At 41.4% G+C, this 15,292-nt stretch overlaps 2 protein-coding genes across 4 annotated transcripts in view; one reads left to right on the plus strand and one right to left on the minus strand.

The window, feature by feature from the left end:
* Positions 1-3,432: 3,432 nt before the first annotated feature.
* On the minus strand, positions 3,433-10,818 carry ORC6 (origin recognition complex subunit 6). Of its 2 annotated transcripts, none has more exons than XM_024752043.1 (7): positions 10,477-10,818; positions 8,491-8,620; positions 7,084-7,247; positions 6,780-6,869; positions 5,476-5,588; positions 5,010-5,078; positions 3,433-3,978 (listed from the first exon to the last, which is right to left on the minus strand). In XM_024752043.1, exons 1-7 carry the CDS (start codon positions 10,539-10,541, stop codon positions 3,851-3,853), a joined length of 759 nt encoding a protein of 252 aa, XP_024607811.1. In that variant the 5' UTR covers positions 10,542-10,818; the 3' UTR covers positions 3,433-3,850. The 2 variants fall into 2 exon arrangements, with proteins under 2 accessions (XP_024607811.1, XP_024607812.1); XM_024752044.1 differs by having other exon boundaries at positions 3,501-3,978; positions 8,491-8,615; positions 10,477-10,526.
* A 202-nt stretch (positions 10,819-11,020) lies between these two features.
* VPS35 (VPS35 retromer complex component) overlaps positions 11,021-15,292 on the plus strand; it is a 38,808-nt gene continuing 34,536 nt past the window's right edge. The window contains exon 1 of one of the 2 annotated variants that reach the window (XM_024752074.1): positions 11,021-11,095. In XM_024752074.1, coding sequence (XP_024607842.1) covers positions 11,093-11,095 — 3 coding nt within the window. In that variant the 5' untranslated portion in view covers positions 11,021-11,092. The remainder of the gene's footprint in view (positions 11,096-15,292) is intronic. The other variant, XM_024752083.1, reaches the window with a different exon arrangement.

A 15,292-nucleotide genomic window follows, 5' to 3' on the forward strand; every position in this document is an offset into this window, starting at 1 on the left:
CAGTATGGTGGTTCCTCAAAATTTAAAAACAGAATTATCAAATGTCACTTCCAGGTAAATGCCCAAAATAATAGAAAGCAGGATCTCCAAGAGACACATAACTATACACGTCTATAGCAGCACTATTCACAATAGCCAAGAGGTAAAAGCAACCTAAATGTTCATTGACAGATATGGATAAAGTGTGGTATATCCACACAATGGAAAATTATTCAGACTTAAAAAGGAAAGAAATTCTGACACATGCCACAATATAGATGAACCTCAAGGACATTATGCCAAGTGAAAAAAAGTAAAAAAAAAATACCATATGATTCCACTTAGATGAAGTATCTAGCTAGAATAGTTAAAATTCAGACGGAGGTAGAATGGTGGCTGCCAGAGGCTGGGGGAGGGAGGAATGGGAGTTGTTTAATGGGTTTCATGGGTAGAGTCAGCTTTGCAAGATGAAGGGTTCTGGAGATCACATAACAATGTGAATGTACTTAACACTAGAGAACCGTACTCTTAAAAATTGTTAAGATAGTGAATTTTATATTTACCACACTTTTTAAAAAAAGTGAATGTGCTTTAATTTTACCTGGTGATGAATAGATTGCTTTGACCCAAAAGTAGAATCTGAATCTTGGTACCCAAATCAAATTATATACCTTCTTAAAATAAATGAGGAAAAGACTCACATCCATTTTAGATCAAAGTAATAATAGAAGCACTATTTAGTGAATGTCTTCTAAGTGTCACACACTTTACAAATATTACCTTTAATTCTCACAAGGTAGATAATATTTCCATTTTATAAACAAGGAAACTGAAGCTCATTAAGGTTGTAATATTTCCTCAGGGTATAAGTGGCAGAGTCAGAGTTTAAATGCAAGTGCATGTGGTTCCAAAGCTCACGTTCATTCCCCTCTACCACATGGCTGTGGGACATTATGCATGTGTGGGATCATTTGATTACAGCATTTCTCTAACCTTAGCTTGCTAAATGTCTAGAATTAAAAGGGGCAGGGAAAGAAAATCACTCCCTTAGTTACTCCTGTTCTATGCAGCAGGTATTATACCTTATTTACAGCAGATAGAAGGCAACCACTATTATTGATTCCATTCTGATTAGGCTTTAAAAATTTGGATGCAATCACTTTATTGCATTCTTCATGGAAATATTTAATTAGATCATGTATTCTTTATTTTTGAAAGTTAATAAACTTTATTTTTTAGAGTTTTTAGGTTCATAGCAAAATTGAGCAGGAAGGACAGAGATTTCCGCTATGCCCTCTGTACCTGCCCATACCGCCTCATCCACAACCTCCTCCACTATTGACATCACCCGCTACAGTGGGTGTATTTACTATGGCTGATGAAACTACAATGACACATTGTTATCACCCAAAGTCCATTGCTAACATTAGGGTTCACTCTTGGTATTGCACATTCTGTGGGTTTTGATGAATGTATAATGATATATATCCACCATTGTAATATCATACAGAATAGTTTCACTGCCCTAAAAATCCTTTATGCTCTGCCTATTCATCTCTGCCCCCACCCCAACCCCTGGAGACCACTGATCTTTTTACTGTCTCCATAGTTTTTTCCTTTTTCATAGTGTCATATACTTGGAGCCATAAGGCCTTTTCATATTGGCTTCTTTCACTTAGAAGTACGCATTTAAATGTCCTCCATGTCTTTTCATGATGTGATAGCTCATTTCCTTTTAGTGCTGAATAATATTCCATGGTCTGGATGTACTACAGTTTATCCATTCACCTACTGAAAGACATCTTGGTTGCTTCTAAATTTTGGCAATTATGAATAAAGGTGCAATAAGTATCAATGTGTAGGTTTTTGCAGACATAAGTTTTCAACTCATTTAAGCAAGTACCAAGGAGCGTGATTACTGGATTACATGGTAAGAGTATGTTTAGTTTCGTAAGAAGCTCCCAAACTGTCTTCCAAGTCGCTGTAACATTATGCCTTCCCACAAGCAATGAATGAGAGTTCCTGTTGTTCCACATCCTCGCCAACATTGTTCTTCTCCTTCAATATCGACTTGTTGTTCTGGGTCTTTTAATTTTCATATAAACTTTAGTCTGTTGATGTCCACAAAATGCTGGGACTTTGATTGGAATTGTGTTGAATCTATACATCAAGTTGGGAAGAACTAACATCTCAACAATATTGAGCCTTTCTATCCATGAACATGCAATCTCTCCATGCATTTTATTCTCCTTAGATATGTTGATATCTTATTGGAGTTCTGAAGTTAGCTTTGTAGTAGATCATGTATTCTTAATTTTGGTTAAAATCATGTCTGACATGATGCCTCAGAGCCCCTAGCAACTTATCTTTCCAGGCCCTTTCCCATAGTTTTAAAGTAAGTATTTAGTAAGGTTACATTTTTCAGTATGTGGATATCAAAGAAAATAAACCTTGGGCTCTTTTTTAAAGTATAATTGACTTACAATATTATATAAATTTCAGGTGTACAATATAGTGATTTGATATTTCTACACATTATGATCACCAGTCTAGCTATCATATCACAGTGACTACATATTATTGACCATATTCCCTATGCTGTACATTACATCCCCATGATATTTATTTTATAACTGGTAGTTTGTACTCCTTAATCTCCCTCACCTATTTCACCCATCCCCCCTACCCACCTCCCCTCTGGCAACCACCAATTTGTTGTTTGTTTTGTCCATTCGTGTTTTGTTTTTAGATTCCACATGAGATCATACGGTATTTGTATTTGTCTGACTTATTTCACTTAGCATAATACCCTCTAGGTCTATCCATGTTGTCACACTTCAGTCTGTTTCTTAATTTTTTAATATGATGCTAATATATAATTATATTAGCATGAGACCTCTATGTGTTTCTTTCTGTATTTTTTTTTTTTTTTTTTTTTTTTTTTTTTTTTTTTTGGGAAACAGTCTTTTTTAAGTACGATATCCCTTCCCTGAACTCTCGTGGGGAAATTCAAAGTCAGCAGAAGAGGCAGAGGTCACCACGGGTCACTTATTTTTCCCAACTGTTACTGCATCGGCAGGCGGACTCTCAACCACTGCGCCACCAGGGAAGCCCTCTTTCTGTATTTTAATACTTACTAAATACTTATACCAGGAGCTGTACTAAATGCTTTACATGTATTAGCTCAGATACTCCTCCAAATTATTCTATGAGGTAGACATTATTTTTATTCCTACCAATTGATTTGGCATAAAGAAGCTAATTAATTTGCTCAAGGTTTCACAGGTGGTAAATGGCTGAGCAGTGTTTTAAACCCAGAAAGTCTGATTCAAGAGTTTGTGCTCTGGGGAGCAGTATGGTTCAGTGTTCAGCAACCTGGGCTTTTTTCCTGCTAGAGTAATGGCTTTTGGCATACCACAGATTCTCCCAAACTGATAACAACTGCACCTTGAATGCATATAAAAATAATATTTATTAACTTAGGTTGTACTATATATTTAGTCAAACCAAGAGATCAACACAAAAACTTAAAATCTTTAGACTCCATTCAGCTTGAATTTCATATTCTGGATAGGACAGGAGACTATCTTTGCTTAAAACAAAACAAGAAAGCAAAATGGTTTCAATGACATTTTGTAGGAGAGAGCAGACCTGTGGAGAGCCAAGGCTGAGCCAACCAGGCACTGTGGCTTATCTAATGAATTTGCTGCCCATGTGAGAGCCACCCTGCTCAGCCCCAATGCTGGTTTCTTTGCTATTAAGGATAGGATTCTTGTTATAAAAGTTCAAACAAATTTCCAAAGCCCTCACATCTTCCTTGAGGTGGCAGATGCACTGCTGGTTTGCAGTACAGGTGGTCCGGAAGCTGAAATCACTCTGTTGTAGCCTTTTGTGCTTTGGCAGCATTTTCCAAAATTTTCCTTTTCCACTGTTCATAATCCTCTGTCAGATCTTCATCTTTTTCCGGTTTATGTGGGATCTCTACTACATTCTCTATTTCTATGAGAGAAAAAAAAATTTTGTTTCAAAATCCTTATGTTTACAAATGAGTAAGAAAGAAGCTTGTTTACTTTAAAACGTCTATCTTAATTAAGGTAATAGGGAATAAGATACCAAAATGAGAAGTGGAAACAGAAGTTAACACATCAGTTTTTCGCTCTCCCTTACACTCCAAGCATTCCAAGACATCTTGATGATAGCTAACATTTATCAAGCCCTGAATCCAGCACTTTTTAGTTGTATTATCTCATTCAACCCTCACCACAATTATGTGAAATGGGTGCTAATATTAATCACATTTTATAGATTAGGAAGTTGAGGCTCACAGAAATTGTCACTTTCCTAAAATCACAGAACCACTCGGTGGTAAAGCAGGATTTGAACCTCAGCAGTTTGCCTTCAGATGTATTCTTAATTACATGATACTTCTGTAAACTACTGCTTGGAAAACTGGTCTTATCAAATGATTAACTTCCAGGATTTAGTTAAAATCTGATTTTTTTTTAAATTGAAGTATAGTTGATTTACAATGTTGTGTTAGTTTCTGGTGTACAGCAAAGTGATTCAGTTATACATATATGTATATTCTTTTTCATACTCTTTTCCATTATGGTTTATCACAGGATACTGAATATAGTTCCCTGTGCTACAGTAGGACCTTGCTGTTTATCCTTCGTATATATAATAGTTTGTATCTGATAGTCCCAAACTCCCAATCGAACCCTCCTCCTTGGCAACAAGTCTGTTCTCTATGTCTGTGAGTCTGTTTCTGTTTCGTAGATAAGTTCATTTGTGTCATATTTTAGATTCCACATACAAGTGATATCATATGGTATTTGTCTTTCTATTTCTGACTTATTTCACTTAGTATGATAATCTCTAGATCCATCCATGTTGCTGCAAATATAAAATCTGACTCTTGTCAAGGCAAGCTGCTAAAGCAGCAAAGGGCTGTTCACTGCATTAAACCCACTGTACACTAATCCCATTGTACTAATTTCAATGTTCATCCGGTGTTAATAATGCTTCACCCGTTGCTGAAGGTTCAACCACTGTCTTCTTTTTCTTCCATGGTGGAGTAGCTGAATCTCCAGGCTCTCCTTTAGGGGGAAAAAAAAGTATTATCAGAGTTAATTTTTCTCCTATTTTCAATTTTAGTTTTGGGGCTTATTTTGGATCACAAATAAAAACCAGATACCTTGATTGACCAAATACTAAGATAAGGAGAAGGCAAATGATCTTGCCCTTCTCTTTTCTTTGGCTTTTCCTGTCAGATTTCAGAACAGAGAATCTATTTTCTAGGTATGAATTTACAGAATCACAGGGTTGGTTTTTTTTGTTTTTGTTTTTTAGTTATTAAGCTATTTTATTTGAAAAATAGAAAAGAACAGTAATTTTCTCAGTAAAAACCGATCTTGTCTACAGATAGACAAGAATATGTATTTCAGAGACGTTCTTTCAAATGACACGTTCTTGCAACATGGAATGAATACTCACTGTCGATCTGCTGCCCAATCTTCTCTAACTGTTTACAGAGTCGATCAAACATGGCTTTTTTTACACCGGATGTGGCTGCCATTTTATTTCTGTCCACCTTTAGCTTTAGAATCCTACAAAAGAATTTGATAACTTACTGTTCTTAAGATCAGTATTGTTATCTTCTTTGGCCAACCAGTTATCAACTTATTTCCTTTCCACTAAGGCTTTATGAAGAGCCCCCAACTGTTTAATTTTCCCTTTACTTCAAACATATATCATTAGCTAAAACCATGCAAACTTACCTTTTAAAGCTATTTATTTAGTTATTTATTGTGCTGCGAGAGTTAAAATGCACACGGGGTCTGTTACATAACAAATAGGGCACATAAAAACATTTGCTATAGTACTTCATGCTTTATAGAACTCTTTCTTATACATCTCAGATGTTAACTTGTTAAATGACAATTACAGCATTTTAAAGTGTTTAACTCACTTTAAACACTTATGATGCTTATATTTATATGACTACAAGAATATAAACCACCCTCCCCTCCAAAAACCCCCTCCCTAATAACACTTCACAACAACCACTAATGAAAAATACAAAACAAACTTATTTAAAATAACAGACCCATTCAAACCTTTCTTTGTTCAGTGAAATGTGCTTTCAAAAGTGAGGTTGTCAATACTGCTTTCTACCATAACAGCCATACTCCCTCCACACATACATATACCTTTGTTGAAATAAAGGGACTATTTCTATTCACTAATAGTAGCTAAGGGAGCCAAACACACCAAAATTAGTGGTTCAATAGTAAGAAACCTATTCTTTAAGCACCAGCTACAATTTGTTTTCTAATGAGTTTTCCAGTAAGATAAAACAAGACAACTTTAGACACAGATAACAATTACTAATATTTCCAGGGTAAAATTTCAGTATACACACAGATAACCCCAAAGATTCAAATTAAGAATTTATCATTGAAAAGTTTTATAAATTACTTGAAAAAGAGTTGCAATCAGTACTTAAAAAAATGTGACTGTAAAATCACAACTAAGCACTGTTTTAATGATAGGTTTCATGACTTAGCGCACATATACACATATGTGGCTGTCACTTGGCAAGTGGGCTTTGGGCAACACTAGTTCCTAGTTGTCAGGTCCATCGTGGGATAAATTGAGAATCGGGTCACTTGGCCACTATTAAGGTTATTTAGGAAAATATGCTCTGAGTTGAAATCAACTAAATTAGAAGTATTCTTTGGCAACGAGAAATTTATTTATAAATTATAGACTTTTCTGAATGTTCAAAGGACACTTACTTGCATGCTGAAAGTAGTGCAGCAGTGGTGAAAAGTGGCCTGGATAAGTCAAGATCCACTTGCTGTGTTTGTGGAAGACTGGACTCATAGCTAAGTGAAAGCAGTGTTTGCAGAGTTATTTGTTAGAAAATATTATTTCAAAGAAACTGAAAATGCAAATCAGAACTTACAAACTATTTAAATGTATAAGATACATATTCTGTCACTTCAGCATATTAGTTATTTTTTAAGATGGAAAATTACCATGACATTGGATATTTCTGCTTTATGTATCAGTATCGATTTTCAGTTATATGCCTCATACCTTTGCAGTATCTTTGAAGCCATGTTCACCGCTTCTGTACAGCTAAACTGTACAGCTAGGTCTCTTATTCCAATATTCGAGTTCAGGCCCAGTAAACACTCAAAAGATTTAAGACAACTCTGATACATCTTCTTGTTCAAACCAGAAAGTTTAATTAAATATTCCTTTGAAAGGAAAAACAGATGAATCATAAAAATCGTAAGTGCTGTATATTAGTGCCTTTAACACTTGTTTAATAAGTCAACTTTTCAATATTAATTAATTCTGTGGCAAGTCACTCTACCTAAAGGTTTAGCTTCACTTAGTCAAAAATCAGTAATCATATCAGGCAAGTTAAGTACCGCTGGCAAGAAGCTCATACTATAGAAAGGCAGTCATGCATGTGTGCAGATAATTTAAAATACAACATAGTGTTACCACAGCCAAGCTGTGAATTAAAAAACACAGGAGATGCATATATGGTTATTTGCTTTAACAAAGGTGCCAATGTGCAATTCACTGGAAAAACAAAGGAGGGAAGTAGTGGGAGTGAGGTGGGGAGGGAGAGTGTGTGTGAAAGGGAGATAAGAGGGAAACTGGGAGAGAAACAGGAGGATCAACCACTGAGGGACACCAACTCTGCTTGGGAAAGGAAAGCTTAATAAAGGATGTAACAGCAAGGCAGGGTCATTTTAAGACAAACAGGAGCTTGCTAGAAAAGCATTCCAGGTTAAAAAAAAAAGGCATTGCATTTACAAAGTCAGTCATTAAGATGCATGGTCTGTTAAGTGAATAGTGTAGCTTGAGGTTAGTAGGGTTCAAGAAGGGCTGGAGAGTTTGATGGTAATGGGGAGCCAACCCATGGGGAGCCAATGGTGTTTTTAATGCCACCATTTTTATCAGTGTACCATTATGTGACAGGCACTGTGTTAACAGTGTTACATATAGTACATTGTTTCCTCCTTACAATTATCCAGTGAAATGGATACCTTTATCCCCATTTGATGGATGAGGAAACTAGAGACTCACAGAGTTAGTAACCGGAGGTGTTGAGATTTGGTCTCAACATGTGAGTCTTGCCATAGCTTGGCTCTCAACCACTGTGACACTGGAAGAAAAATAATACATGGGTTTTAAGGTATGTGATTTAGGAGAATGATGCTAGTGGCAGTGTGGAAGACAGCCTTGTGTAAAGAAAGAGGTGCTCAGGAAAACTAGGTAGTAAAGAATAGAGAGAATGTTGCAAAAAATTTTTTTTCTCAAACTCTACAAAATGATTCTAAAGTTCATCTAGAATAACATACGAGAATAGCCAGTAAAATTCTAAAACACGGAGTTTTGATGGGGGCTAGTCCAACCAGAGATGAAAACATGGTTAAACTTCAGTGTTGCACCAGATTATTCAGACATTCAGTGGGACCTACTTACCCTGTCCAAGGGGCACTTCATGCAGGAAGCTGCAAGGTCCAGGCACATGACTGCATTGCTGGTTTCTGTGGTTCGTGCCGCCAGGCCAATACACTTCACGTGGGACAGTCGCAAGTACTCCTCTGCTTTCCTGAGCAACACATTCACTAAAACTCTTTCCCAGAAGTTTGCCCAATACTTTGGTAAACAATGAATTCAGCCTGGCGGACTTCACTCCGACCCTAATTCCTATGCAAGTTTATTTGGGGCTGGGAATGAAACTCACATCTTTTGGGGGAGGACAGGGTTCTACAAAACAGAACAAACCCTCTGACTCCAGACATCACTGTGCTCAAGTACTTTCAAGCAAAAGTAAGTTCCTGAAATCCTCCCAAAAAGGCCAACCCTTCTTTCAGCCTTCCATTACTGGAACAAGCATGAACTGTGACACAGGCAGGCAAGTGAGAGCAGGGTTCCTGCTTCCTCTAAATCTGTGGTTCTTGGGACTTCCCTGGTGGTGCAGTGATTAAGAATCCACCTGCCAATGCAGGGTACAGGGGTCCGATATCTGGTCCAGGAATATCCCACATGCCGCGGAGCAACTAAGGCCCTGCGTCACAGCTACTGAGCCTGCGCTCTAGAGCCCACGCGCCGAGAGGCCATGCTCTTCAACAAGAGAAGCCACTGCAATGAGAAGCCCGCGCACCGCAACTATGAGTAGCCCCCACTCGCCGAAACTAGAGGAAGCCGGCGCACAGCAACGAAGACCCAACGCAGCCATACGTACATACATACATACATAAATAAATAAAAATAAATCTGTGGTTCTCAAACTTTAGTGTACATGACAGTCACCTTGGGGCTTGTGAAAAGATTGCTGGTCCCAGCCCGAGTTTCTGATCAGTAGGCCTACAGTGGGGCCTAAAAATGTGCACTTCTACCAAGTTCCAAGGAGATACTGATACTGCTGGTCCAGGAACCACACTTTGAGAACCACTGTTCTAAATGATTACGAGTCCAGGAGGTGTTCCTTTCCTTCCCTTCCATCACCTAACTGACAGTCCAAGCACCCAGGCTAGCCCTGCCCTCCCAGTTTAACTACAATACTTTCTTTCTTTCTTTCTTTTTTTTAACATTTATTTACTTATCGGCTGTGTTGGGTCGTCGTTGCTAAACGCGGGCTTTCTCTTGCGGCGAGCGGGGGCTACTCTTCGTTGCAGTGCGCAGGCTTCTCATTGCGGTGGCTTCTCTTGTTGCGGAGCACAGGCTCTAGGCACACGGGCTTCAGTAGTTGTGGCACGCGGGCTCTGTAGTTGTGGCTCACGGGCTCTAGAGTGCAGGCTCAGTAATTGCGGTGTACAGGCTTAGCTGCTCCGCGGCATGTGGGATCTTCCCGGACCAGGGCTCGACCTGTGTCCCCTGCATTGGCAGACGGATTCTTCACCACTGCACCACCAGGGAAGCCCCAATACTTTATTTCTAACCCTGGATCATGCAAAAGTCCTTCCCATCTCCGGGGTTTTGCACAGGCTGCTGTCCCTGCTTGGGCCCTCTTCGCACATCTTCCCGTGGCTGGCACCTCCTATAAATCGGGTCTCAGCGCCAGTGGCACCCCCCCATCCGAGGCTTTCTCGCAAGTTTCTTTTAAACTAAAGGCTGCAGAGAAGCTGCGCTCCGCTCCATCCCCAGCGGCTCCGCACACCACCCCATTCCACTTCCTGCGTAGTCGCTGCCACCATAGACATTGCCCTCCATGAGGTCTCCACCTCGTCTGTCTGCCTCTGCCGTAAACGCACTCTCAATAAGTTTCAGGGAAACGACCCAAGCTCTCCGCTTCTCTCCCTTTCCCACCACCGTGCATCCCACAGTGCTAGCTGTTCCCAGGGGCGTCTACACTCGCCCCTCCGGCCTGCTCACAAAGCCCACTGTCGGGAGGTTTTTCTTAAGGTAGGGCCTAAATCCCTTCTGAGGGCGCAGGGCCGCTGGGATGCGCCCAACCGAACTCACCTCAGCACCTCCGGCTCGGCGATGCCCAGGCGCGGGGCTAAACGCCGGATCAGACCAGGTTCCATGGCGCGGACAAAGACTACACCCGCAAACAGAGGCAACGCGACGAAACCCGCGCGCGGACGTCTCGCCAGCCAGTGAGGGCCGGGACCCACCCCCCCGCTGCATCTAGATTGGTTGGGACAAGAAGTTGCGACTACCCCGTAAACCAATCCTGGTCTTCCTCTTGAGCGTGCGCTCTGCGAGTACACGCGCCAAGGCAGAAAGTGAATGTGCTCCGGCAGCTCCCACTCCTTTTATTCCTCCCTTTTAGGCAGACTTAAACGCTGCCTTAGGCTCTTGCTGTCTCCTTCCTGCAGCCGAGGGATTTCCCCCTACTCCGCACTGTCCAGCCACACACTATGGCGAGATTGGCTGGCGCCTAGGTTCCTCAGTCCAGCGTGAAGTGACAAGGACCAATAAATACGCGAGACTTGGAGGGCCAATCTAGGAGCTGCCTGCAGCGTCCGAAGGCGGAGCTAGAGGGGGCGGGGCTTGGAGGGGCTGCAGAGTCACCTGACCGCGGGAGGCTCCGCGCGGGGTGGGTGCTGTTAGCTGCAGGCTTAGGGGAATCGCCATGGTGAGTGCTGAGGGGCCGCGGGCCCCGGGCCAACCCTTCTCCTAGCACCTGCTCACTCCCACCGCCTTGGAGCCTTGCAGGAGGAGTCGGGGCCCCGCAGCCGGGTCGGGGCTAATACCAGCCCGGCTTGGCCTGCGGGGTGGGCGACAGGCCGGGGAAGGCCGCAGGCGGGGCGATCCGGGCTCGGGTGGGCGGGGGTGTTTGGCCGCGGCCGTTACTCTTTGAGGAGGTGTCTCCGCCCATTAGCTTTGGGGGTCCGTGAGGGCCTGCGGCCCCTCTGAGTGGAGTAGGCCACCGCCCGCCTTGATGGGATCCAGAGTGCCGGGTCTGGGCGTCTGGCTGGAACGGGAGCGTGCGGAGGGCCTGAGGCTCAGAGGTGGCGTTGGGATCCGCCCAGAGGCTGCTCCCTTGCTGGCGGTTCCACCTTTGTGCCTGGTAGTGCTTTCTTATCCCTTCCTTGTGCAAGAAATACCTTCCGGAGGGGCCTTAATGGTGCCCGGGCCTTCTTCGGCCTCATAGCCCCCTTCGATTGCAGTGTGTGTCAGAATTCTAGGGACTCGCTTACGTGAATTTCCTGGAAGGACTCATGCTCTCTGATATCTACTAATTCTGAGAGACGGAAAGGAGACTGCTTGTTTCCTTTAACACTTGTTCGTTGGGCGTCCTGGCTCTCTTACTGACCTCCCCATTGATGAAATCCAAGTGTTTTACTTCCTGGAAGTAGGCATACTCCTTAGCGCCTCTCCGTGCTGGCAGCAAATCGTGGTGTGGCTGTTGGCTGGTGAACTTGAACTTCCTCAAAATGTGAATCCTTGTGTCTAGTTTCCACAAAGGCAAGTTGTCACTTGCATTTTATTAGCGTTTGACATAGTCTGCACAGTATGAATAATGTTTTTGGATGTTGGTGTACAGTATGTCAGTTTTATCTCACTATTTACTTTACGTAGACAGGCTTCTGAAAACCTGTAAGCCTGGAAACAGGGGTCGCTTTAAATGTGTTAATGCCAGAAAGCAGAATGTTTGACATATATTACTTTCATATAATATGATGCCATACAAGGTGATTTTGCTTATTTCTCAGAATTTTTAGTTGGGAATTGATATGAGAACGGTACAAAAATTAAACTAGGATATCTCTGTTTCTCAACATTTATGGATTGACATTTATAGTGTTTTGTAATCAAAGCAGTTACTTGAGGATCTACTATACATCCAGATTCTGTGCTTGATGAACCAGTTTGGAGCAGTGAGTCAGACACACAGTCCTGTTCTCATGAATTTTATTGGGAAAGAAAACTTGAGTAGCAGTCTTGTCACAGCCACTGTCTCTGTGACTTGGGCAAGTCACTCATTCTTCTTTGAGTCTCCTTTTTGCATCTGAAAACAAATGTTGCCTCTTTGGCCCTTCCCAATCCTAAAATTCTAGGATCCAGTTCAATTCATCATGCATCTTGTGTGCCTTCTATGTCATGGACTGTGCTGGGCACTGGGAACATAGTCCTTGCTTTCAAAGAACTTAAGGGTCTAGCAGGGAAGACTTGCTTGTGGCACTTAATGGAATACAGTCTGAGGATCGCTTTGCTAGCACTGTCAACGCAGTGTTGTGGGGCCCTGGAGGGAGAGACAGTTCTGCCTGAGGAGCTTGGGAAAGACTACAGGAAGTAAATGTTAATTTTGATTCTGAGGAAGGTGAACAGAAATTCCCCAGGTGGAGAAGAAAGTGTATTGCTAGTAGATAAAGCTGGGAGAAGTGAATGCTCATGGTGTGTGCCATCATAGGATTCCTGGGGAAATTTATTGGTAAATTAAGGTGGAGACACTTTGGTATTAAAATACATGTTTGGACGTTCCCATCCCTTCATCATCCTTAGTTCTCCCTACTTCAATTGCTATTTTGTGTCTTATCATCATTTTTAAAATAGTACTTTCATTAACATAATGAAATTCTGTATCTTTGTGAGACTGGTTATTTTCACTTTACAGTTGCTTTGCATCGCGTTGTTAGATTACATCTGTAGCATGAGTGGAGAGATTGACAAATAAGTTTCTAGGATCGTTGGAGATAATTGCTGATATCTAAGGGGGATATAATAATAATGGTAACACTTATGTGAAGTGCTTATTACTAAGTGCTAAGCACTTCTCAAGCTTTATCTGTGTCACTTCACTTATTACTCATAACGGTGATGTAAGTACTCTTATTAACCTTGTTTGCTACAAGACGAAGTGAAAGCACATTGTTTGAATGGAGAATAGTTTTATAAGTGATATGTTCATAGTGACCTTTGTTTTCTCTGCACCTTTTTAAAAAAATAAATTTATTTATTTAATTTTGGCTGCGTTGGGTCTTCATTGCTGCCCACGGGCTTTTTCTAGTTACGGTGAGCGGGGGCTACTCTTTGTTGTGGTGCATGGGCTTCTCATTACGTGGCTTCTCTTGTTGCAGAGCATGGGCTCTAGGAGCGAGGGCTTCAGTAGTTTGTGGACCATGGGCTTAGTTGCTCCGCGGCATGTGGGATCTTCCTGGACCAGGGCTCGAACCGTCCCCTGCATTGGCAGGCAGCTTCTTAACCACTGCACCACCTCTCTGCACCTTTTAACTGTGTAGACTTGGGAGGGCTGTTTGGCTTGAGTCTCAAGCTAAAATGGGCCTGATCACAAATGTTAATTTGATCTTGACTCTGTAGTGTTTCCATTTTTCTCTGATGCATGTAGCTGCTATGTACAGAGTCATCTGTAAACAGAGAACCACTTTCATGAGTGAGGAATCATTGGTTACCTGGCTTGTGTTCAATGAGAGCGTGTTCACGTTATACCTGACACTACTCGCAATGTGACACTTCCCAGGAAGGGCATCTAGATGCTCCTTTAGAATAGCCATTTGGGGACTTCCCTGGTGGTGCAGTGGTGAAGAATCCGCCTGCCAATGCAGGGGACACGGGTTCAAGCCCTGGTACGGGAAGATCCCACATGCCACAGAGCAACTAAACCTGTGTGGCACAACTACTGAGCCCATGTGCCACAACTAGTGAAACCCGCGCACATAGAGCCCGTGCTCCGCAACAAGAGAAGCCGCCGCAATGAGAAGCCCGTGCACTGCAACGAAGAGTAGCCCCTGCTCGTCACAACTAGAGAAAGCCCACACACAGCAATGAAGACCCAATGAAGCCAAATAAATAAATAAGTACAATAGAATAGCCGTTTGTATAATAACTACATTGTCTTACAAGTAATATGTAAAAATACATTAATATAGCTTTATCTCTTCATTTGTAGCCTACTATAAGTCTGTAATTTTCTACATTGTGTATATATATGTTTCTATTAATTTTAAACCCCATTGATACAAAATAGAAAAATTTTGCCAATTTGTTTACAGATTACTGAATCTGGTCATTTCTATACAAGTATTTTTGAATTGCTTGTAATCTCTTTTTTTTTTTAAGTGAAATCACCCTTTATTCTTATATTCTGCACTTGATGCACTTGGTGCTCAGTAGGTTGAATCAAAAATGATTTTCTTTTTTTTTTTTAACATCTTTATTGGGGTATAATTGCTTTACAATGGTGTGTTAGTTTCTGCTTCATAACAAAGTGAATCAGTTATACATATACATATGTTCCCATATCTCTTCCCTCTTGCCTCTCCCTCCCTCCCACCCTCCCTATCCCAACCCTCCAGGCGGTCAGAAAGCACCTAGCTGATATCCCTGTGCCATGCAGCTACTTCCCACTAGCTATCTACCTTACATTTGTTAGTGTATATATGTCCACGCCTCTCAATTGCCCTGTCACAGCTCACCCTTCCCCCTCCCCATATCCTCAAGTCCGTTCTCCAGTAGGTCTGTGTCTTTATTCCTGTCTTACCCCTAGGTTCTTCGTGACATTTTTTTTTTCTTAAATTCCATATATATGTGTTAGCATACGGTATTTGTCTTTGTCTTTCTGACTTACTTCACTCTGTATGACAGACTCTAGGTCTATCCACCTCATTACAAATAGCTCAATTTCATTTCTTTTTATGGCTGAGTAATATTCCATTGTATATAATTGAGTTAAAAAATAATTATTTAGAAAAAAAAGGGGGGACGGATAGAATCTTAGGACAAATGGTGGAACCAAAGCTATACAGACAAAATCTTACACAGAAGCATACACATACACCCTCACAAAAAGAGGTAAAGGGGAAAAAGTCAT

Source organism: Neophocaena asiaeorientalis, unplaced genomic scaffold (assembly GCF_003031525.2).
Source record: "Neophocaena asiaeorientalis asiaeorientalis breed wild unplaced genomic scaffold, Neophocaena_asiaeorientalis_V1.1 scaffold331, whole genome shotgun sequence".
Taxonomy (NCBI): domain Eukaryota; kingdom Metazoa; phylum Chordata; class Mammalia; order Artiodactyla; family Phocoenidae; genus Neophocaena; species Neophocaena asiaeorientalis.

Coding starts and splice junctions, on each gene's coding strand:
- ORC6 (XM_024752043.1), bottom strand. CDS start 10,541: ATGGAACCTGGTCTGATCCGGCGTTTAGCCCCGCGCCTGGGCATCGCC. Junction 5,589..6,779: donor GCACTACTTTCAGCATGCAA/GTAAGTGTCCTT, acceptor ATTCTTTTGTAG/GATTCTAAAGCTAAAGGTGG. Junction 5,079..5,475: donor GATTGGGCAGCAGATCGACA/GTGAGTATTCAT, acceptor TTCCCCCTAAAG/GAGAGCCTGGAGATTCAGCT.